Source organism: Silene latifolia, chromosome 8 (assembly GCF_048544455.1).
Source record: "Silene latifolia isolate original U9 population chromosome 8, ASM4854445v1, whole genome shotgun sequence".
In the NCBI taxonomy this organism is placed as follows: Eukaryota; Viridiplantae; Streptophyta; class Magnoliopsida; order Caryophyllales; family Caryophyllaceae; genus Silene; species Silene latifolia.
This window is the reverse complement of record NC_133533.1, coordinates 110,956,426-110,978,713: the sequence shown is the minus strand read 5'-3', so window position 1 is coordinate 110,978,713 and position 22,288 is coordinate 110,956,426. Positions and strand designations below refer to the sequence as shown.

Genomic DNA, 22,288 nt, shown 5'->3' with positions numbered 1-22,288 from the left:
TGTTTCTTTTGTATTTAAGTCTATATTACAAGTAATGGTTTATTTTTGATTTACACTACTTCGTTTGTTGTCGGAAAATGCCATTTATTCCATTTAGACGAATTATTTATAACTGCACCATTTTTATTTTTGGTATGTTTTTATTATTAAATCGTCGAGTTAAGGGCGCAAGATGGACCGAAACCTCCCAATTTTTTTCAAATAGAAAAGCATATTTTGGGTTATTTTTAATATCAAACTAGTGTTAACCATGCAAATTGTAAGATTTGCCTTTTAAATCTTGTGTTTCCAGAAAAGACATAAGGGTGAGCATCGGTGCAAAATCAGACCATACCAAACCGGATCAGATCGAAAATAAAAAGTTTTTGAATCAAAGACTGTACCTAAAACTTTCAGTTTTATACCTGACCAAACCCAATATATTCGGTTTGGTTCGGTCTTAGATTGAAACGACTTTTTTTTTCCATTTGGTAAATTACATCTAAATCCTTGTGTGGAATAAAAGCAATGCGAGAAAACATGATATTTACTAATAAAGAATGAGGAGCCAACAAGCAAGAAGTATGATGAAGAGAGAAGGGATATATAAGTAGTAATGTAGTCATGGGTGAACAAAAATATACGATACGATTTTAATATTTGTATATACAATACGCTATACGATATGAATTATATAATTTCCTTAGATACAATATGAATTTTCATATTTACGATACAATTTTCATCAAAACCGTATCAGATACGTATCAATAGTATTTAAAGATGGATAAGGATACTAGAAAAGTGAGTTCTTAAAATAAGATATCCGATACAATTTCAAAACCTATCGAATATTCGGTTTTGCTCACCCTAAGTCCCTAAGTGTAGTACCGTGTATTAGTACTATTATCTTTGATTATTGGAATTGTTTTATCTTTTTTCTATCAGGATTAAGATGTCGGGTTTCACAAATAAAGTAAGACGGATTTACTAATAAAAACGTACTCAAAATGAAATTGTGCAATAAAAAATAATTCATCAAAATGAAATAATGGAATTTCCCGAAAACGAACGAAGCAGTAAACTTAAATAAAGCAATACTTTGTAATATAAACTCAAATAAACATAGAGATCAATTAATTAGAAAGATACGAGCACAAAAGACCAAGGCGATCATGCAAATAAAAGCAAGTGCTTGCACCATCCGTTAAATTTAACGGAAAAGCTTCCTATTAATACTTTAGGTCCTTATGCTAGTTTTATCAAAAGTTCGGGTCCTTAAAATCTACTTTACTCGAGTTTCAAGAGAGCTGTTTGAGCCTCCTCTTTTGTCTCATTTTTTCCAGTTTGCATGTTATTTTGGAAGAGTCTTGTTAGTTGTTACTCTCGGACTCCCGGATATTCTTATGTAAGACCGTTTTACAATAATGTTGGGTAAAGCGGATTTACTTGTGTAAATATCATGACCCATTAAAGTGAATAGTTAGTTATCTACAGTATAATTCAATTTTCTGAGGACATTTTCCAATTTGTTGTCATTTTGAAGTAGCAGTTTCTGTTTGCTATGGGACTGCCCTTTCGATTTCGATTGAATACTGTGTGCCATAAGTTCCCTGAACTTGACTTTGCCATTTCCTTGAAGGATATAATAAGTGAGACTCACACATTCTCTTGAAGCTCGTCCTCCCCATCATAGCCCGTGATACGTTTGCCCTGCAATAATGAAGGACCCGAATTTTAGTTTGATTTTGTAGAATACAATCACATCTATATGTATTGTGTTAAAAACAAATTGGGTTAATTAAAATATTTACAGTGACGATTTAAGAGAGCTTGACAAGTATACTCAATGTAAACGCACAAATGACAACAGCAGGAGAAGCAATTGAATAAAACCAGAAAGACAGACCACCTGCTAATAAATGTAATCCTTCATCTCATTAAGAATTTCAGCTCCCAGTGTGTCATCAAATAAGGAGGCGGGGGAAGTGGAGTTTCGAGGTAGACGATTATAAGCAGATCGAGAGAGAATCATTCCGTCTTTATCAAATGCTACTAGGGTTGAACGAACACCCTCGTCCGGATAAGCTTCTATCATAAATATATGTTTCATAATAGACTCACCCAATTCTGGGGGTAATAAATGCCACCCCATCTTGTTCAATTGCCTTTTTGAGACACTTAAAATAGGTTCAAAAGGAACAAAAACCACTTTCACGTCCGGATATTTTACCTGAAACTCGCGCTGAACCACATTCAAGCTGCTGAAAATGGAATTATCCTCGAAAAAACATGTGGGGTCGTCAAGGTAAAGGAGGACATTCTTGTTGTGAAGATCAGACATGAATGTGTCTCCAAGCAATTGTCCCAGGGTGACTGATCTAAGGTCCCTGACCTTCCTTTCAACGATAACGTCCCTTGTAAAGGGATATGCATCAATCCCGTAGAAGGATGCAACATGTCTTCCCCAGAGATCCCCTATACGGCCAGCATGTGGCAAAATGATTAATTGGTCTTCCGTATAACAATGGAAGATGCGCCAAAGGGTACGACATATCTTGTCGTTGAAGGGAAATGTCCACCAAGATGAGCTTCTGGAATCTTTCAAGGCATATCGTCTAACGCGTTTACAAAAGGACTTGGGATTATAATGACGTCCAAAGGGGAGAGGGACAAGAACGATCTCAAACTTACGGCCTTTATCTAGACATTTCTGATGGATATCCTGAAGATCAGCCATGAACCCTTCCTTAAAACCATCATAGCAAAGGTATAATCCAACAGGCATACCGTCGAGGTCAGACGTTGGAATAGACTGGTTCTCGTTACCAATTTGTGACAGAGAATCGCATTGGAGTAATTCCCCAAGGAATATAGGAGAGTCGATGGAACGAAGCCTAAGCTTGATTATCTCGTCCTCTAGGTTGATACTCTCAAAGTGCTCTTGGGTAAACGGAAAAGATCGAGCTCCATAATCGTTAAGGAAAAAAGGGCAGAGCTGCAGAACCTTGCCGTCTGGATGTACAGCAAGACAGGGCACAGTCCGTAGACACTCCAGGGTGCACAGGTGAAGAGACTCGCATACATTGTCGCGGGACTCGAAATCAAAGAAAGGTATAGCAAGGCAATCGACTGAACTTGGAAAAAAAGCTGCCAAAATCAGAAATACCAGAATCAGGGGCCATCTTGACAACCACGACCAACTTAACATTATCAGCTATCCCTTGAAGAGATAGTTCAGAGTATAAAGCTTCAATGGATCGGCAAGGACTGACTTCAGGGTCGTCTTTATCATGAGGCACGAAGAAACAGCAGACAAGGACGTATTTGCCGTCAAGACTAGAAATAGGAACTTTCTCATCATCTTTGGGGGACACTAGAAAGTTACGATCTTTGCTGGATAGCAAGGCCTTCAAATCAACATGCTCCCCTACCTCAATTTTAATTGGAGAAACCTCCTCTCTTTCCACCTTATCCACCTCCTCCTCCACCTCCCTTGATTTTACACGCCTCTTCTTTGAAGACTTTTTAGGAATCGTGTCACATGGCTTTAGGAGCATTATTTCCACCTTATCCACCTCCTCCTCCGCTTCCCTTGATTTTACACGGCTCTTCTTCAAAGACTTTTTAGGAATCGTGTCACATGGCTTTAGGAGCATTCTTTCCACCTTATCCAAGTCCTCCTCCACCTCCCTTGATTTTATACGCCTCTTCTTCGATGAATTTTTAGGAATCGTGTCACATAGCTTTAGGAGCATTCTTTCCACCTTATCCATGTCCTCCTCCACCTCCTCCTCCACATCCCTTGATTTTACACGCCTCTTCTTCGATGAATTTTTAGGAATCGTGTCACATGGCTTTAGGAGCATTGTCCCACTTGTCTGTTCTATTGACCTTTTAGAAATCTTGGCATCAAAGCACTTTGCTCTTTTCTAGGCAAAGTCGTCTCTATTGACTTTGCAGTCCTAGGCATAAATAACCTGCCACATTTTTTACTCAGTATCAATCCTTCAATCCTTCCTTGTAGATAAAAAGAAGGACTAAGATGCTTGAGCTTTCAAAAAAATCAGTTATTTCCAACGGCATGAATTAATAGTTCATTGGTTAACCATTATATCGCTATCATTACAAATTATCTAAATTAAAATTTCATACTACTAACATTATAATAATCCCACTGTCCCGGTCATTTGTTGCGCAATTTGATCATTCACACTCAATTTGTTCCACTTGTCATCTATTAATTGGCCCCCTCCTCTTTCCTTGGTCTTTGTGCCACAACCAGAGGACAACAATTGACCGGAACAGAGGGAATATCACGTAAATAGGATTATACACCAGTTGTACAATAATTTTTCGAAGCTAGAATATTGATTCTGAGCTCATTAAAAATTGTTAAAGGTCAATAAATATGCAAACGAGCTCAGAAACTGTATTACAAAGCTGAAAAAGTATTATCATAATCTACCTACTGATAATATCACAAATTAAAAAATGATTCTTTAGTTTGAATAATTTTAATTATGACCTAATTATTAGTTTAGTTGATACATTACCAGGCTACCATTGAAAATAATTACTCCAAATTTGATTGAAACATCAAAATAAATATTTACAATTTTACAAAGCCAAATCAACTTTAATTGAAAATTGAAGAACTCGCCAAAATAAAAAGGAAAACGAACAATACGAATGAGAGAGATGATATTACCTTGATCGAAAGAAGAAACTGATCAACTAGGGTTGATTGAGACAAGGAGATTTGCTGGGTTGTTTGCAAATTAGGGTTTATCGGAGGAATTGAGTTTGTTTGTTGTTTTGGGCGGGAGGGTAGGAAATAGGAGTTGCGGTCTTGCGGAGGGTAGGAAACTAGGAACTAGGAGGAAATAGGGTAATTGTTTTATTTTTTTATTCAGTATCTCACATCGAGTCAGAAATCGTATATACGGTTTTCATTTTACCACACCCGGACTTGATACGGTGTTTTAAATCCGTATCATATACGGAGTATGCGGAAACCGCATAATAAAAACCATATACTCATCTTATCTGTATCAGAGAATCGTATTGACAAAAAAGATATTCCCTCCGCCCCAATTATTTCTTTACCTTTGATTAGAATACGGCGAGGATGGGTGAGGTAGCTTAAGTTAGACATTAAGTCTTGCTTCAACCGGTCTGAAATAAGACACCGACCAAATATGACAAAATCTTATAACTAAAGTTTTCACTTTTTATCCTAAAACTGAAAAGGATGGTAACATTTTAGGAGAAAATAGTACTTGTAACATCTATAAAATATAATTAAAAGGCTACCCTAAAATGACAAATAAACGCCATCTAGACAAAGGTACGTAGGATCCAAAAAGCCACCTAGATTAAAATATCAAAACTAAAACAGATAAACCTGTGAATTTCACGGGTCACAAACCTAATTTTATCGTAAAATGCCATTTTGGCCATGTTCTTTTGGACTGAAATTGTCTGAACTGAACTGAACTGAATGGAGTTGAACTGAACTGAAGAAATAATAAAAAGATTATATTAATAATAATAATAATAATACTAAATATTATAATAAAAATAATACCAATAATACCAATAATAATAATATATTAATATAATCTAATAGTAATAATTTAATAAGATATATAAAAAATAAAATAGTAATATAATAATAAATATAGTAATAATAATAATATATTAGTAATATAAATGATAACGTTATTAATAATAATATAATATATTAATAATAATAACTAAAAAATAAATAATAATAATATAATAATAATAGGTCTAATATAATAACTTACTAATATAATAATATTAAATATAATAATAATAATAAATACGTGATTAATAATATTAATAATAATGAGTATATTAATAAAATAATAAATATAATATTATAACTTATTAATATAATAATATTAAATATATTATCAATAATATTAATAATAATGAATATATTAATAAAATAATAAATATAATATAATAATAATAATGATGATGATAATAATAATAATAATAATAAATATATTAAATATAAATATAATAATATAAATAATACGAATTCATTATTAATAAATATAATAGTAATATAATAAATATAAAAATAATATAATAACAATAATAATAATAATAATAGTAAATACATTATAAAAAATAATAATAATAATATCAATAAGAATAATAATAGTAATGTTGAAATAAACTAATATAATCGAATCAATTGAATGATCTAAATCGAATCGAATGAATGGAATGAATCAATCGAATCGAATGGTGAATCAATTGAATCAATTTATTAATCGAAATTAAGTCAAAAGAAACGACCTTTAATTCGTCTTATTTCTGAAATAAGAATTTGCGTTAGAATTTGGAGTTCAACACACCTGTTTTGGTCACAATTCACAAACCAACAAGGCAACAATGGCTCACATATCATCAAAATTGTTGACTATGAACAATCGTTGGAGTTCTATACCTTTGAAAACCGTCTCTTTAACAAAATCCCATGACATTTCCTTTCTATCATTCCACAAATTTCCCTTCTTTACTTCTTTCCCACATTCAAATCCACCCAAGTTCATCAATTCAACATGTTTTTCCACATCAATTAAAACTGTTTTAAACCCAACAAATTCTTCTGCTAAAAATTTTACTTGGGATGATGTTATTCATGTTGGTCAATCAGGGTCTGACCCATCTAATCTCACTGGTTTTTTTGACAAAGTTACAGCTTGTAATCGCAACGTGGTCAGTTTTTTTTTTTTTTTTCAAATTTCATTATTTTATAGTAAAATAGCCGTCCTTTGATGCAGTTCTCGATGCAATTTTCATTTTGGGTCATTCGAAAACAGCCTCTTTTATGTTGTGTTGTTAATATAGGGTAACGCTGTGTATCTCCGTCCCCCCTTACCTCGCAATTTGCAGGAGCCCTTCAGAATTTTGCTTAGTTTTTCATATGGGGTGATGAATTAATGATGGTGTTTAACTGTTATTTTGCAGGAAAAGAAATGTGAGTTTGTTCCTTTTATTGTTGAGGATCAAATTGTTGGATATATACATAATGGGTAAGTTCAGTTTTCAATTTTTGAGTTGGTTCCCTAGGTGATGATCTTAGAAGAGCACAAAAGTTACATTCTTTGATGGTATTTTGAGATGTGATAATTGTGGAAGTAGGATTAAATTGCTGTTAAATTTGTATTATTTGTTTTGTTTTCGAGTAACTGCTAATTAGTCTCTTGAGAGACGGTCTCACTTATTAAAAGTGCGAGACGTGCTCATTTGTCTATTGAGTCGAATCATATAGCCGTCTCATTTGGGAATTATGGTTTGTGGGGGTGCAAAGGCAAATTCGAGCATAGGGGATTTAGACCTGTTATGTATTGTTGTATTCGTACTCAATACCTCCCTCTTAAGTGCTAGGGTATGATTTTTTTGGTTTGTGGGGGTACAAAGGCAAATTCGACCATAGGGGATTTAGACCTGTTATGCATTGTATTAGTACTCAATACCTCCCTCTTAAGTGCTAGGGTATGATTTTCTTGGTTGGCTGTGAACTGCCATTCTGTGTTGTTGATTCCTGTTGGTGCAAGAGATGGATTAGTTTAAGATTTTGTCTTTTGGTTTTCCCTTGTGTTTGTTTTTGTACTTGATCAATTTCAGAATAAACGAACCCAATATCAGCTGGATTTGGTAGCTTCAAACTGGTGTTGTGTTTGTTCCTTTTTGTCGTTATAATTGGTTTTGTAGTGCGTGGACAAGTCCTTGGTTTTGAGTTTTGTTTAGGTAGTTGGGATATTTTGATTTTTGTACTTATTTCATTATGTTAGGGACTTTAGGGCCGCTCTACTCTTTGTACGTCCTTGGCCTTGTGTCTTTATACGAATCGAAAAAAATGTTATTATTTCAATAATCAACACTCGAATTAGTTTTGGTATTTCAAGCACAAAAAAATTGAGTTTTTTTCAAAAAGCAGCTGAGTCAAACACTAGGACTCGCATTGTAACATAGTGCAACCCTGTCTGAAGTCTGAACTCTGAAGTAGCATTTTTCATAAAAATGTGATTGTGCGTCACTACTTGTAACTCACGAATTGAGATGTAATCCATGAATTGAGATGTATGTGTTGATTATTTCTACCTAGATGAGTGCGATGTGCAGAACTCCATAACGTCGTTTCCAACATGAGGCCTAAAATTATGCTTAAATGACGTTAATTGGCAAAGACGGAGTAGGATATTGGCAAAAATTATGCCTATGACAGAATTCAGACTTATTGCATATTTTGTTGATTTTGAAGCTTCGCAGCTCATTTAAGGAGTTTCCAGGATGTATTTCTATTCCAGGATGATTTTCTTGCTTGGCTGTGAACTGTCATTCTGTGTTGTTGGTTTCACTGTTATCCATGCTTCATGACACCTACGTCGACATTTTTGCAAGAGACGGATTAGTTTAAGATTATATCTTTTTTATTTTCCTTTGTGTTCTTGCTTGTACTTGATCAATTTCGGAGTAAACGAACCCATTGTCAGCTGGATTTGGGAGCTTTAAACTGGTGTTGTGTTTGTCTGTTTTTTCGTCATTCTAATTGGTTTTTAGTGTTTGGACGAGTCTTTGGTTTTGACTTTAGTTTAGGTTGTTCGGATATTTATTTGGAATTTTGTGTTTATTTCATTATGTTAGGGACTTAGGGCTCTACTCTCCCGTAGGTCCTTGGCCTGTGTCTTTTTACGAATCAGAAAAAAAATGGTCGGATTACCTCACGTAGTTCCGTTACATCTTTGTGTTCGACAGTCAACACTAAATAGTTAGGAGATTCTAGCACGATAAAATATTGAATTTTTTTCATAAACAGCTGAGCCAAACACTAGGACTCGCATTGTAACATAGTGCAACCCTTTCTGAAGTACCCCGTAGCATTTTTCATAAAAATGTGTGTGTCACTACCTGCAACTCACGAATTGGGATGTAATCCATGAATTGAGATGTATGTGTTGATTATTTTCTACCAAGATAAGTGTGATGTGCAGAACTCCATACCATCATTTCCAATGTGAGGCCTAAAATTGTGCTAAAATGACATCAATTGGCAAATACGGAGTAGGATATTTACAAAATTATGCCTATGACAGAATTCAGACTAATTGCATATATTTTGATGATTTTGAAGTTTTGCTGCTCATTTGAGGAGTTTCCAGGATGTATTTCAATTCCCGCAAGATAACTTGCACAGCAGTCCTTTCGGTTGGCATGTAAGACTTCAGCCGTCACTTAAAACACCTGGGGATAGAACTTCAGCAGTTGCTGATGTAATCAAATGCCTAGGCGAAGAACTGATTCCAGGTATTAGGAATGAGGTACTTATCTCAGGGCCAAACATCGTTTTTTCTAAACTATATTCTCTTCTTTTCCAAGTATTTGTGACAAGCATCCATGACACTTTCAAACCAGCTTTACCCTGTCACATCATCCTTTGAGAAACACGCATTCTTCTCACTAGAACGGGCAGCAGCTCCGTATTTTGGAATTAAGGTTAGCAAATCATGTTTGTGTTTATATAGTTTACTATATTGCAAGTTCGGGCGAAGGTTAGCAGAAGATTAGAATGATTTAATGTTTTATTGTCTCCTCTCAAATAGGCATATGGAGTTCATATGAATGGCTATGTCAGAAAAGAAGGTCAAAAATTTATCTGGCTTGGAAAGAGGAGTCAGACAAAATCCACATACCCGGGAATGCTTGACCATCTCGTTGCCGGAGGATTGGTGAGTGACAAATGCTAATTTTTGATATTTCAGTGTTGAATTAAGAGCAGCTAGTGATCTAGTATCTAGCCGCTGGTGTTTTCTATTTCCAGTGGAGCCAAAGATTGCCTATTTTTCTTTTTTAAGATCATGATAGAATAAGGGAATATGGCTCACTAAAGTAACCGCTCTTTTTATTGTGAAGTAGCTAGAAGTCATTCGATGAAAATACCATTATGGGTCGTCTGGCACATGGTTACCGAATTCGCTATGAATACGTCCTTACTCCTTACCCATTCACGATTCGCTCTTATAGAATGTGTGTTATATGTATTTTCAGTAAGCAACATGATAGAATTCGCTTTTTACAAATCGTGATTCGTAGGGTACCGAGCGAATTCGGTTACCATGGTCTCTGGCAATCTTTGTGGTGTCGTTACAGCCTTACAGGGTAACGTTATTGTTGTTGCATCATTCCGTCTCTTCACTGTGATGAGTATCTGAGCATAGTCTTGTTTAGTCATGTGGGTCTTCTTCAGCTTGTAGCCTGCACACTTGCCTATTTTTATACCTAGTTTGATAAGGAAGTTGTTTAATTCATGCATCTCTAATTATAGTGCAGCCCCATGGTATTCCCTGCGGTGAGAATATGATGAAGGAATGTGAAGAGGAAGCAGGAATTCCCATATCCATTTCCAAGAAGTAACCCTTCAACTTTCTTTCATACAGAACTATTGTTAACCGTTTAATAACTTTAATGTGTGTAATAAGATAATTTTTGAAACTTAGGAAGCGCATTATTACTTCCTTATTGAAGGTGCTGACGGCTCTTGTGCTGCAGAGTCAAACCAGTTGGGGCCGTCTCATACACAGATATTGATGGATATAGACTCAAGAGAGATGTTCTATTTTGTTACGATTTGGAACTTCCTGAAAATTTTGTTCCAAATAACCATGGTAAGCCCGTGCTCTAGTATACACAGTCGAACTATGTTGGTTCGACACTTCACTCTGCCAGCATGCTACGTGTCCAACACTGACACTCAATTTTAGACCTAATATTTGAAACTTTTCAAGTATGGCCATGTCCAACACTCGACGCTTTGTTGAGTCGGTCACTTGCAGCAGAGTCAAACCAGTTGGGGCCATCTCTTACACAGATATTGATGGACATAGACTCAAGAGAGATGTTTTATTTTGTTATGATTTGGAGCTTCCTGAAAATTTTGTTCCAAATAACCATGGTAAGCCCGTGCTCTAGTATACACAGTCGAACTATGTTGGTTCGACACTTCACTCTGCCAGCATGCTGCGTGTCCAACACTATCAGCTAGATGTGCTCACAGTATTCAAGTAAAACACTGTCTGGTTACATGCAGATGGAGAGGTGGAGAGCTTCAGGCTAATCCCAGTTCCTCATGTGGCGACTTTAATCAGAACAACTAACTTCTTCAAGAGAAATTGCACGCTTGTCATCATTGACTTCCTCTTCCGACATGGGTATGTATTTAAAAAATAGAACAAAAATATATCTATTCCTATATGTGCCATATATGCATAATTTGAGCTTCACAAATTATCAAACAAGACCTCTTTATTGCGTACAACTAATAGCTCATGCACCTCATTTGTTACTATCATTAAATGAGGTCCGTAAGCTGCTATGAGGCCGTTGTATGTTGTACAACTGTCTTATACGAGACCAATTGAGATTCAGCTTTTATCATCGTAAAGAGTAAAGAGGATGGTTGGTGTTACGAAAATGATAGGCTAAAGTGAATGAAACATAAAGAAATGAGAAGCGAACTCTTCATCTCTTTATTTTCAACCTCTATTATTTTTTTCTATTTTTTTATTTTATTTTAATTTTCTGGGTATTTAAATTGCCTCTTCCTGGAAGAACCCTAGTATTAATCCATCAATATTAGGGTTATTTTTCTCCAGATGTCTTAAATTAGAGAGGGGCATATATTTTTCTTGCAGGAGTTGAGTCACTGCATCTTAGATTATTTGATCATATAAGATATAGTGAATAAAACCTTGCAAAATTCTATTTTACAATTAATTGTTATTTTTCTTACCTAATCAAAAAAAAAAAAAAAGGAAATGAGAGGCAAATCAGTGACTAAATCGGTTATTTGTTTCCTTCAGCCTCCACAAGTAGGGGTGAGCAAAACCGTGTACCCGATACGATTTTGAAAACTGTATCGGGTATCCGGTTTTAAAAATCGCAAAAATCACTATACGGATCCGATACGGTTTAACCGTATATACGGTTTTCGGGTACCCGGAAAAACCGTGTATACGAAATCCGTATATACGGATACGATTTGGTGACAAATGCCCAATTAAACATTGTAATTATTCAAGAGCTAATAATTAGCTCTAACAATTAACATGACCACCTCTTATAGAAGGCTGATTTTTGTTTATTGAGATAAGTTAGTAAAAAAAGTCGTAAAAAACATTAAAAGAGTGGAGTTGAAAGAGGAACTTTGCATTTTTTAATTTTTTTATACAAAAACTTCAAACCGTGTCAGAAACCGTATATACGGTTTCGTTTTTGCCCGACCCGGATACGGTACGGTTTTATAAAAACCGTATCGTATATACGGATTTTCGTATCGTATATACGGAAATTCGTATAACTCAAGCCGTATACCGTATCGTATCCGTATTATTAAACCGTATCGTATATTTTTGCTCACCCCTATCCACAAGGACTCATTCCATTTTTTCTGCTATAAACTTTGCAGATATATTTGCCCTGAGCATGGTGGATACTTGAAGCTCCTTCAGAGTTTAAAGAGCGGTGACTTCTCGTAAATTTCTGTCATTAAGATCACATTATTCACATACATAAGAATCAGTTCAGTTTTGACAATCTGAGATTTAGAAATATTTCTCCATTGTGCAAGTTAATCAGCTTTGCATGTTTTCTTGGGATTGCATGTCCTATGGCAATGTCTATGTTGCTCCAACCCTCCAACCTTTCATACTACATCGCGTACCATGTCTTATACTAAGACACTCGAAGAATTGAATATGCTGCTCTCGCATAGCCTTGATCAATACTAGACACTGAAGAGTTGATCTTGGATACTTCATAAAAAGTAAACAAATGTGGAAATTGTTCATGAATTAGCTTGTCCGATATTTTGAGTTTTTGACACACCAATACTACATGCATCTAATTGAGTTCGGTAATATCGGTCTTAATTATGGCAATCTCTCTTGGTAATTTTACTAGTTAAGTTAGTTAATGAAGTATAATTAATATCTCCCCATTTACTATTGTAACAAAGAGAACAGTTCGGGTTTGATTCCTGATTAATGTGAATGGTAAAACTTTTTGATCTATCGCCTATTTTTTTGGGAAAAAATATGCACTGTTGTCTACAGTGAACACACAAAAAAGGCACAAATATTACTATACAACCAGTTGTATAATAAACATTATACAACCCTATACATTAATTCGAGCTTATGTGCAATTTTATTGAATTTTGTAAGAGTATTTTTTTTATGTTTTAAGTGTGTGAGTTCAGAAACTTTAAAGCATAGTTCAGATTCTTTTAAACAAAACTCGAAAACTTTAGTACACAGCTCGAATTCTACACCATACAACCGTATACAACTGGTTGTATAATCTACTAATTAAAAACGCACAAAAAAAAACGACTATTTAGACGAAAATACCCTCCCACAATTTCCACCAAACCTAAAAAAAGGGCAAACATGTCACAACACACAACTAATCCACCTCACCAGTCACCACCACTATAAAACCAACCCAAAAGACCCAAAATTAGGGTTCATCATCAATTCAATTGAAGAATGAGGCAAGGAGAGAAGTGGGAGTTTCAAGAGAACTGTTTGCCCCTCTCCTTTTAGATTATTGATTTTAATCATCAATTATCTTTGCCTGTGATTTCACTTCCTAATCAAACAGTTCTCTACAATCCACCTTATTTTTCTTTTTCTCTTTCTTTTTTTTAGATGGTTTATCACCATCAGGATCATATTCATCATTCATTCATATCATAATTCATATATCATATACGATAATAAATAATAATAATAATAAATAATTGAGGCAGTGATGATAAACTTCGTACAAAGTAGTCAGACAATCAATTTGGGGATTTAGGTTATTTTTTGGAGATTTGGGTGTTTTGCTATTTGGCCTGGCAGTGGCTGAACAAGGGTAATTTTGTAATTTCACCTTGTTTCAGTTTGCTTTGCCGCCATGGTAGAAACCTTCCTCCATCAATGCCTTTTCCTTTAGTTGTTGTTTGATGATTTGTGGATTTGAGCCTCCTCTTTTTTATCACATTTTCCAGTTTGCATGTTATTTTTAAGTATTGTTACTCTTGGACTCGGTTCGGTTCGGTTATTCTTATGTAGGGTTGTTTTACGCTAATATTGTCTAAACCGTATTTACATGCATATCATGACTTAAGTGAATAGTTTGTTATCGGAGTAATTCCCAAGTATAATTCGATTTTCTCCGAAAATTCTTCCGATTTGTTGTCATTAATTCCTGAGTGAAGGATATAATTGAAACTCGGACATTTTCTTTAAAGGTCGTCCTCTCCATCGTAGATAATACGCTTGCCCGGCAACAAGGAATGATTCGGCCTAATGATGTAATTGGGTTGCTTTAAAGCCGTAAAAGGCGATTTATTAATGATTTGTGAACAAATGAATGGCGGTCATATAAACGATTAAGAACTAATGAACAAATGAATGGTAATTAGACAGAAATTGAGCGCAAACTGCAAACTAGAAATATAACAGGAGCAGTATCTGGAGCTTCCGAACATTAGATCAACTGACTGAAGCTCTTAGTTATTATCGGAGGCATTGCTTGAAGTTTTACTGTCATAGGTTTATCAGGATGATGCAAAAGGATGTATGAAGTATGAACCAATCTCATTAGCGGACATCAGAAACTTAAATTTTAGTGCATTCTGTTTATTTTGAAGGCCATGAAGAATCAGGGTAACTCAATGAAGCAGTCAGTCGCCGGAGAGTACGGGTTTGGCTAAAATAATCGCGGACACTAAAGTAAACTCATGGAGCAAAATTATAATAGGACTAGAGTATTCACAACTAGGAATAATCAAGGAACTGGTGAAGCATGACCATTTTTTACTGATCACAACTATGATACCAATTCCGATTTCAGTCTTAATCTCAAATGCGGTAGTGATGACTTGATCTTCGTCGTTGCATCATAAATACATCTAACCTTACAAGGTATGTAACCATTTCAAAGTTTACTAAATGATATTCTGTCCCTGTGGTTGAAAGATTCAGGCAACTGAATCTTTTTCGGAACATATTGGTGCCGATATTATTAAGAAATATTCCTTGGCCTTCTGCAGAAGTAAGAAATGGTATCACTTCATCCACACATCAGAAAATCAATGTTCCTGAATTTGGTTCAACTTTTAACACTACTACTGAATTTTGTTCCTGGCAACTCACAGTCTGATCCCCGACTTGTCGACTGGGGGTGTGTCGTTGAATATGGCAACTACAAAGAGAACAGTCCATATCAGGAAAACCTGAAAACCCTTCTCGGAGATCTGACAACCCAATCAGCCACATCTTCCTTCCATAACTCCACTCAAGGCCGAGGCTCTAATAAAGTCTATGGTCTATTCTATTGTCGGGGTGATGTCACCCCGACTGTCTGTCATGAATGTGTGAAAGAAGCAGCAACATTTGTTTTACAGAAATGTACAGAAGAAAATGAAGCCGTTATCTGGTATGAGCAATGCACACTGCGATATGCAAATCGGAATATTTTTGCCTTGGCTGAGTTTGTACCTTGGACTTATGACAACTACCGCACTGCAAATGCATCCGATCCTGATAAGTTTGAACAGATACTTTCAGATACCATTGACCGCCTGATTAATAAGGCGTCCTTTGATCATACGTCACGCAGTTTTGCAACAGGAGATTCTCCTCTTTCATCCTCTCAGACTTTGTATTGTTTAGTACAGTGCACGCCTGACCTTACTAGCCGCGACTGCTATTCATGTTTTCATTCCGCATTTGATTATTGCTGCAGTGCACCAAAATTAAAGTTGCTTATTTTTCTGAGGTGTCCAACTAACATACAGTAGATTTTAACAGCTTCCTGCAAATTGTGATGAAGCAGGAAAAAAAGGCGTAGGATACTACGTGATTTCAGTTGGACTTCCAGTTGTTGGCGGCGCACTTGCGTTACTTATCGGGGTGATTACTATCTGTGCTTTGAGGAGGAAAAAAACCCAGCAAAGACCAGGTAAGTAATCTGTAATCTAAGATGTCTGATTGTCTGAACTGCTTGGATAAAAATAATGTTTCGTTATATAGCTACACTTAAAATAATTTTAGAGGGAACCTTAAAACAAATTTAGAACCCATTGATATATAATCAGACCACGCCGCATTGTAACAGTTCAGACCATATCATTACATTTTTCAGCTGAACACTACATCCTTATATATGCACAAGTATATTTCATGATTCAGAAAAGTGAATGCTGATCAGAGTTTAAAAATCGACTGTGTAGTTTGGTTTTTATCCTGTCCTTTTATGGGAATTTCTCCTCCCACCGAAATACTTAAACTATTATTCACTGCTAATTCACCTATAGTTAGCCAGGCGGACGGAAACACTAATGATGCTCAGCAGTTTGATATAGAGACCATAAGAAACGCAACTGGTAACTTCTCCGATGCAAAAAGACTTGGAGAAGGTGGATTTGGACCAGTTTACAGGGTACTACTAAAGCAAATACTTTCTCATGATTTTTTTTTCCTTACATTAGTACTACTGGTATAAAACTCGTAAATATTTTAATCAACATCGACACTTCCATTTAATTTGTTTTTGGGCAGGGAATGCTTCCAAATGGACAGGAAATCGCCGTAAAAAGGCTATCCAAAGAATCTTCGCAAGGTGACAGAGAATTTACAAACGAAGTCAACTTACTAGCCAAACTGCAGCACAGAAACCTGGTCAGATTATTGGGATTTTGTTTGGAAGGAGAAGAAAAGTTGCTTGTTTACGAGTTCTTGCCCAACTTGAGTCTTGGCCGATTCCTATTTGGTAGACTACTTTAAACACATGCGGAGTACTATTTTATTTCTTTTTTCTCGTGTGGAATGTTCTTTCGACTAAATCTCGTTTGAGCTGGTTTTACAGATCCAAACAACCGCAAGTATTTAAATTGGCAAACACGGTTCAAGATCATTATGGGAATAGCACGCGGACTACTGTACCTTCATGAAGACTCTCGTCTCACGATTATACACCGGGATCTTAAGACGAGCAATGTCTTGCTAGATCAGGAGATGAACCCAAAAATAGCAGATTTCGGTCTGGCAAGATTGGTTAAGTTAGACCAAACTCAAGCCAATGCCACTACGAAAATAATTGGAACTCAGCAAGTCTTAACTTCTGATGTTAAGGAAAAACCCAATAGTTTCCGCCTTTCCCAAATGTCTTGATAATATTCATGATGCAGGGGATGCATGGCACCAGAATACGTAATGGCGGGTGTGATCTCTATTAAGACAGACGTATGAGATTATAAACGGGCGAAGCAATAACTTGTTCAATCAATCCCTTGGAAGGGACAGTCTTCTTAGTCGAGTAAGAAAATCCAAACCATCCATTCATCTTTTTCCACAAAGTAGCCGAGTCAAACACGTACCTCCATTGTCCTCCTGAAGTCACAATATGTGCAGATGTCAGGCATTGTCAGCCAGCTAACTGATTAAATCACGACCCGGGTTCAAACCTCGTCAGCAGCATATCCGCCCTTGTAGCTCCTTTAGGGTCCGTTTGGATACAATTTTAGGAGGGAAAGGGAGGGGAGGGGGAGTGAGGGGAGGTGAAAGGAGGGGAGAGAAGGGGAGGGCAAATGGAATGTGGGTGTTTGGATAACAAAAATTATGAAGGGAAATGGAAGGGGAGGAAGGAGGGAAATGAAGAATGGATTGGGGATTGAAGGATGGTGGTGGTATAATTAGAGTACAAATAATGTTTTCTTTCCAAATCTTGCCACCCTTGGAAAGATTGTAATTTGTTCTATAGGAGGGTAAATAAGTCCTCTCATTTCTCTCCCCTTCCATTTCCTTTCTCCCATATTTTTTATCCAAACAAAGGAAATTAAATCCCTCTCTTTCCCTCCCCTCCCCTTCTCCCCAATTCCTTCAATCCAAACGGACCCTTAGACAAAAAAAAATGAAGTCATAATATGTCAACCGACTAATGACTGCTTTTCTCGTTGAAGCAGGCTTGGAGACTATGGAATACAGGTGATGTCATGGAGCTAGTTGATCCAGCATTAAGTACCAGCGTCTCGAGAGTAGAAGTCCTGCGATGTATCCAAGTAGGCATTATTTTGTGTACAAGAGGATGCTTTTAGCAGACCAACCATGGCATCCGTGGTCCTCATGCTAAGTAGCAACTCTTCAGATTTTCAATCACTTTCAGGGCCATTGACGTCATCATCAGCTTATTCTGCTACACACGACAGTAGTAGACAAAGACAGTCTGAATTTGACGGACAGGAGGAGCCTCTTTATGCCAACAATTCTGTTAGAAACTACCGTGCGGACTTGTACCAACGTTGATAGTATCGGAACAACTCTAACCATACATACATGTCATGTGCCTACTGTTTGAAATGAATTTGATTCCATTGCTTGGTTGAAGTGTTTGTTAAATATGTTGCCTACAAGGTTCTAACTCCATCCCTCTATTGTATAACACTTTATTCCAATCCATACGAACCCTTAGAGCACTATTCATTTGTCTCAATTTGGGTGTTGGATTTCCAAGACTCGTCTCGAGACAAGTGAATAGTAATTTGCAGAGTAAAAACGACATTAACCAAAGTTCTTGGTTAACAATTTTACACCACTTTTACTTCTAAAAACAATATTCACATTGTCGTCGACGGTGAACACCTCAAAAACGATATTAACAAAAAAAAAAAAAAAAAAAAATATATATATATATATTATCCTCATTCCACAACTCCTACTAAAAAGGGGCAAAAATGTCCACAAATAACCAACCTCATCAACACTATAAAACCAACACAAACAGCCCAAAATTAGGGTTCATCATCAAATGAAGAATGAGGCAAGGAGAGAAGTGGGAGTTTCAAGAGAGTTGTTTGCCCCTCTCCTTTTAGATAATTGATTTAATCATCAATTATCTTTGCCTGTGATTTCACTTACCAATTAAACAGCTCTCTACAATCACCTTTTTTTTTTTTCTTTTTCTTTTTTTTTTTTTTTTAGATGGTTCATCACCATCATCAATCATCATCATGTCTGTCATTCATATCATATACTATTATACAACCAGTTGCAGCAAGTGCGGTTACGACAACATTAACGATAATAATAATAATAGTAATTGAGGCAGTGATGATAAAATTCGTACAAAGTAGTCAGACAATCAATTTGGGAAGTTAGGTCATTTTCTGGAGATTTGGGGATTTTGCTATTTGGGCTGGCAGCAAGCTGAACAAGGGTAATTTTGTAATTTCAGCTTGGATCAGTTTGCTTTGCCGCCATGGTAGAAACCTTCCTCCATGAATGCCTTAATCTCTAAGTTGTTTGTTTGATGATTTGTGGATTTGAGCCTCCTCTTTTATCTCTTTACCCAGTTTGCATGTTATTTTTGAAGTATTGTTACTCTCTGTTATTCTTATTTTTTTGGTGTAATCCGATTTAATCCAGATTCGAGCCGGGTAGGACCACTAGGGTGGTAAAGCTCTCCCTCATGCTGCGTTCTAAGGGCCCCTCATGCTGCGTTCTAAGGGCTTGAACACGAGACATCTGGTTAAGCTAGAACAACCCCTTGTCAGTTGATCTAAATGCTCATGGTTACTCTGTTATTCTTATGTAAGGTCGTCTTAAGAAGGATTCTCTAAATATCCGAGTGACTTTGCCATTTCCATAAAGGATAGTATAATTGAAAACTGGGACATTTTCTTGAAGCTAGTCCTCTCCGTCATAGATGATACGCTTGCCTTGGAATAATGAGTGACTTGGCCCAACGTTGTTATGGTTCCATTTTAGGCTGTAAAAGGTGACTTATGATTTGTGAACGAATGAATGGCGATCATACTAAGCGATTAATGAACAAATTTAACTGTAATTAGTTAATTTAAAGGATTATTTAATGAGAATACTCTAAAGTATTGGGTTACTTCTCAAAATACTCCAAACTATAGTTTAACTATCAATATACCTGACTATTACACTCGTCTTCTCATAATACACTTGGATGACCGGGTACCTGCTTAGCAAGTCAGTCCCTTACAAACTTACAGCTACAACACCTGGTTAACAGTGGGGCAAGCAAATGGAGAAAAACGGTAAGCCCAATTGTCAGAAGACACCACCACCCCCGCCACCCTTCTCCTGCCTCTTCAACAACCAGAGCTCCTCCAACAACACCATCGACATCAGCACCACCCAACAACAACTCCAACGTCGCCATCGACATCAGTCGCATCTCCCACCTACGCCACCATAAGCCAGTAAATAAAAAAAATGAGATCTGAAAAGGAGAACGGCGGTGAGCGGGGTGACAGCGTGGCGTGAGTCCGTGGTGGGGGGCGACGAGTCGTGTGCTGACGGCGTGGTGTGGCTTCGGGGAGTGGAGGACGAGAGGAGAAGTAGAAAGGGGAAGAGGAGGAAGAAGAAAGGAGAAGAGGAGGTGGTGGGGACGTCGGGTGGTGGTGGAGTGGCCTGGGTCTGGTGGTGATCTGGCGGCGTGACGTAGTGTCAGCGGCAGGTGGCGAGTGGCGGCGTTTGTTCAGGAATAAGCAATTGAGATTTAAAATTTGTAGAATTATCTTATTAATCTTTTGATGAAGATGAATAAGACCCCTTGATTTAGGGAAGAATAAAGGAAATTTTAAGGGGAAATGAGAAATAATGAAGATTAGTAATAATGGAAAAGGAGGAAAGAATTGAAAAAAATTGCAGTACCATTGAAAGGGAAATAGAGAAAGATGAAGATGGAAATATAGAAAGATGAAGATCAAGGATTAAGTTGGGTCCTACAGTTACTTTTACCTGTTGCTGCAAGTTATAAGAGAGAGAATTCTATTAAAAGAAAATGGGTATAATAGTTAGGTATATTGGTAGTTAAATTGTAATTTGGAGTATTTTGAGAAGTACTCCAATAGTTTGGAGTATTCCCATTAAATAACCCTAATTTAAATCAAAATGAAACAAAACAGGATTTGGGACCCTGATCAAAATGGGGGCAGTTTAGGTCAGTTCAGGTCGCGGATTATTTCAGGTTTGTAAGAATTTGGGTTGGGATGAGGTTATATCGAGTTTGAGCCATTGTCGGGGATTTGGAGTCAACAATATATATACTAATTTCGAATGATATTAATGGGTTTAGTTTTGTAAATTACTTTTATGTTTGGACTGACTTTTAAAAGTTTTTTGGATTTAAAAATATTTTTTGACCAAACACAACATTATTTAAAAGCTAAAAAGAAAATCTCAAAAGCTAAAAAACCATCTTTTTACCCGTAAAAATAGAAGCAACAATTTGAGGACGATAGAGTCTGAGGTTCATGCTTTGTTAGACTGCCCTTTTTCTCAGGAGGTGTGGGAGACGAGTGGGATAAGGGATGAGGAGTCGGGTAGTCTCGGGGGTGGGATGCTTTATTGGGTTGATGGAGTCTTTAGACGACTGGAGGGTGAGGAGTTGTGTCGGTGGCTGGTCACGTTGTGGGCATGCTGGAATCTCCGTAATGAGGCCTACCATGGTGTAACGGGGGCCAACCCGCGGCATGCTATGGAAAAGGCGCTGAGTTTTTGGGAAGCTTGGAAGAAGGCGCAACCCAAAGCAATGGTTGATCGACTTTCAATGGTGAGGGAGAGGGTGATGTGGGTTCCACCTACGGCTGGTATGTGGAAAGTGAATGTTGATGCAGCGGTCTTGGGGGACGTGGGGTGTGGCTTGGGAGTGGTAGTCAGGGATGACTGATACGAGTTGGATCTCCGAGTAATTCAATACAAGACGGGGATCAGTTTAATACATTTCCGAGTATTATTTGTGGCAGTGAAATGAATCTCGGGAATGATTAAATGCATCTCGAGCTTTTACTGAATACGAAGCCTTTATTGAGGTCGTCCCCCAAGACTGAACTGGACGGTTCAAATATTATTGTCCAAGTGCATGATTAGTTCATTTAGTCTCAATAATTATTATAACTAGTTCAATGTATCATTTTCTTGTGCATTGTATTTAAGAATTAGGCTTTTCATATTGATTATTGTAATGTAGTTTAAATAAGAGGACGTAGACCATAATTTTGGGGACGAAATATATAAAAAGAAAAGCTTGCTTTGTTTGGTATTTTGCTGTGTGCAATTACTGAGTCGGATTGATGCGTTCGATCCAAAAATCGTTATTGTTTGACGCGTTTTCAAACTTTAACCCGATTCGTATTCAGTAGGTCTTGAATACAATCACCCATTATCAAGCTATAGGTCTAGTTTGA

General features: G+C 36.7%; 3 protein-coding genes across 5 annotated transcripts; 2 read left to right on the top strand and 1 right to left on the bottom strand.

Annotated features, from left to right (window-relative positions):
• Positions 1 to 1,157: 1,157 nt before the first annotated feature.
• Positions 1,158 to 4,861, bottom strand: LOC141597332 (putative nucleoredoxin 1). Of its 2 annotated transcripts, none has more exons than XM_074417749.1 (3): positions 4,691 to 4,861; positions 1,892 to 3,959; positions 1,158 to 1,692 (listed from the first exon to the last, which is right to left on the bottom strand). In XM_074417749.1, exon 2 carries the CDS (start codon positions 3,188 to 3,190, stop codon positions 1,895 to 1,897), a length of 1,296 nt encoding a protein of 431 aa, XP_074273850.1. In that variant the 5' UTR covers positions 3,191 to 3,959; positions 4,691 to 4,861; the 3' UTR covers positions 1,158 to 1,692; positions 1,892 to 1,894. The 2 variants fall into 2 exon arrangements, with proteins under 2 accessions (XP_074273850.1, XP_074273851.1); XM_074417750.1 differs by having other exon boundaries at positions 2,213 to 3,959; positions 4,691 to 4,859.
• A 1,503-nt stretch (positions 4,862 to 6,364) lies between these two features.
• On the top strand, positions 6,365 to 12,681 carry LOC141597337 (nudix hydrolase 20, chloroplastic-like). Of its 2 annotated transcripts, none has more exons than XM_074417760.1 (9): positions 6,365 to 6,738; positions 6,991 to 7,055; positions 9,158 to 9,344; positions 9,439 to 9,519; positions 9,627 to 9,752; positions 10,354 to 10,433; positions 10,860 to 10,975; positions 11,111 to 11,231; positions 12,488 to 12,681. In XM_074417760.1, exons 1-9 carry the CDS (start codon positions 6,412 to 6,414, stop codon positions 12,555 to 12,557), a joined length of 1,173 nt encoding a protein of 390 aa, XP_074273861.1. In that variant the 5' UTR covers positions 6,365 to 6,411; the 3' UTR covers positions 12,558 to 12,681. The 2 variants fall into 2 exon arrangements, with proteins under 2 accessions (XP_074273861.1, XP_074273860.1); XM_074417759.1 differs by lacking the exon at positions 10,860 to 10,975 and adding an exon at positions 10,573 to 10,688.
• A 2,449-nt stretch (positions 12,682 to 15,130) lies between these two features.
• On the top strand, positions 15,131 to 18,681 carry LOC141595753 (putative cysteine-rich receptor-like protein kinase 20). The gene is made up of 5 exons (XM_074415718.1): positions 15,131 to 15,742; positions 15,882 to 16,032; positions 16,388 to 16,512; positions 16,632 to 16,842; positions 16,939 to 18,681. The coding sequence occupies exons 1-5, from the start codon at positions 15,131 to 15,133 to the stop codon at positions 17,241 to 17,243; spliced, it is 1,404 nt and encodes a 467-aa protein (XP_074271819.1). The 3' UTR covers positions 17,244 to 18,681.
• The last annotated feature ends 3,607 nt before the right edge of the window (positions 18,682 to 22,288 follow it).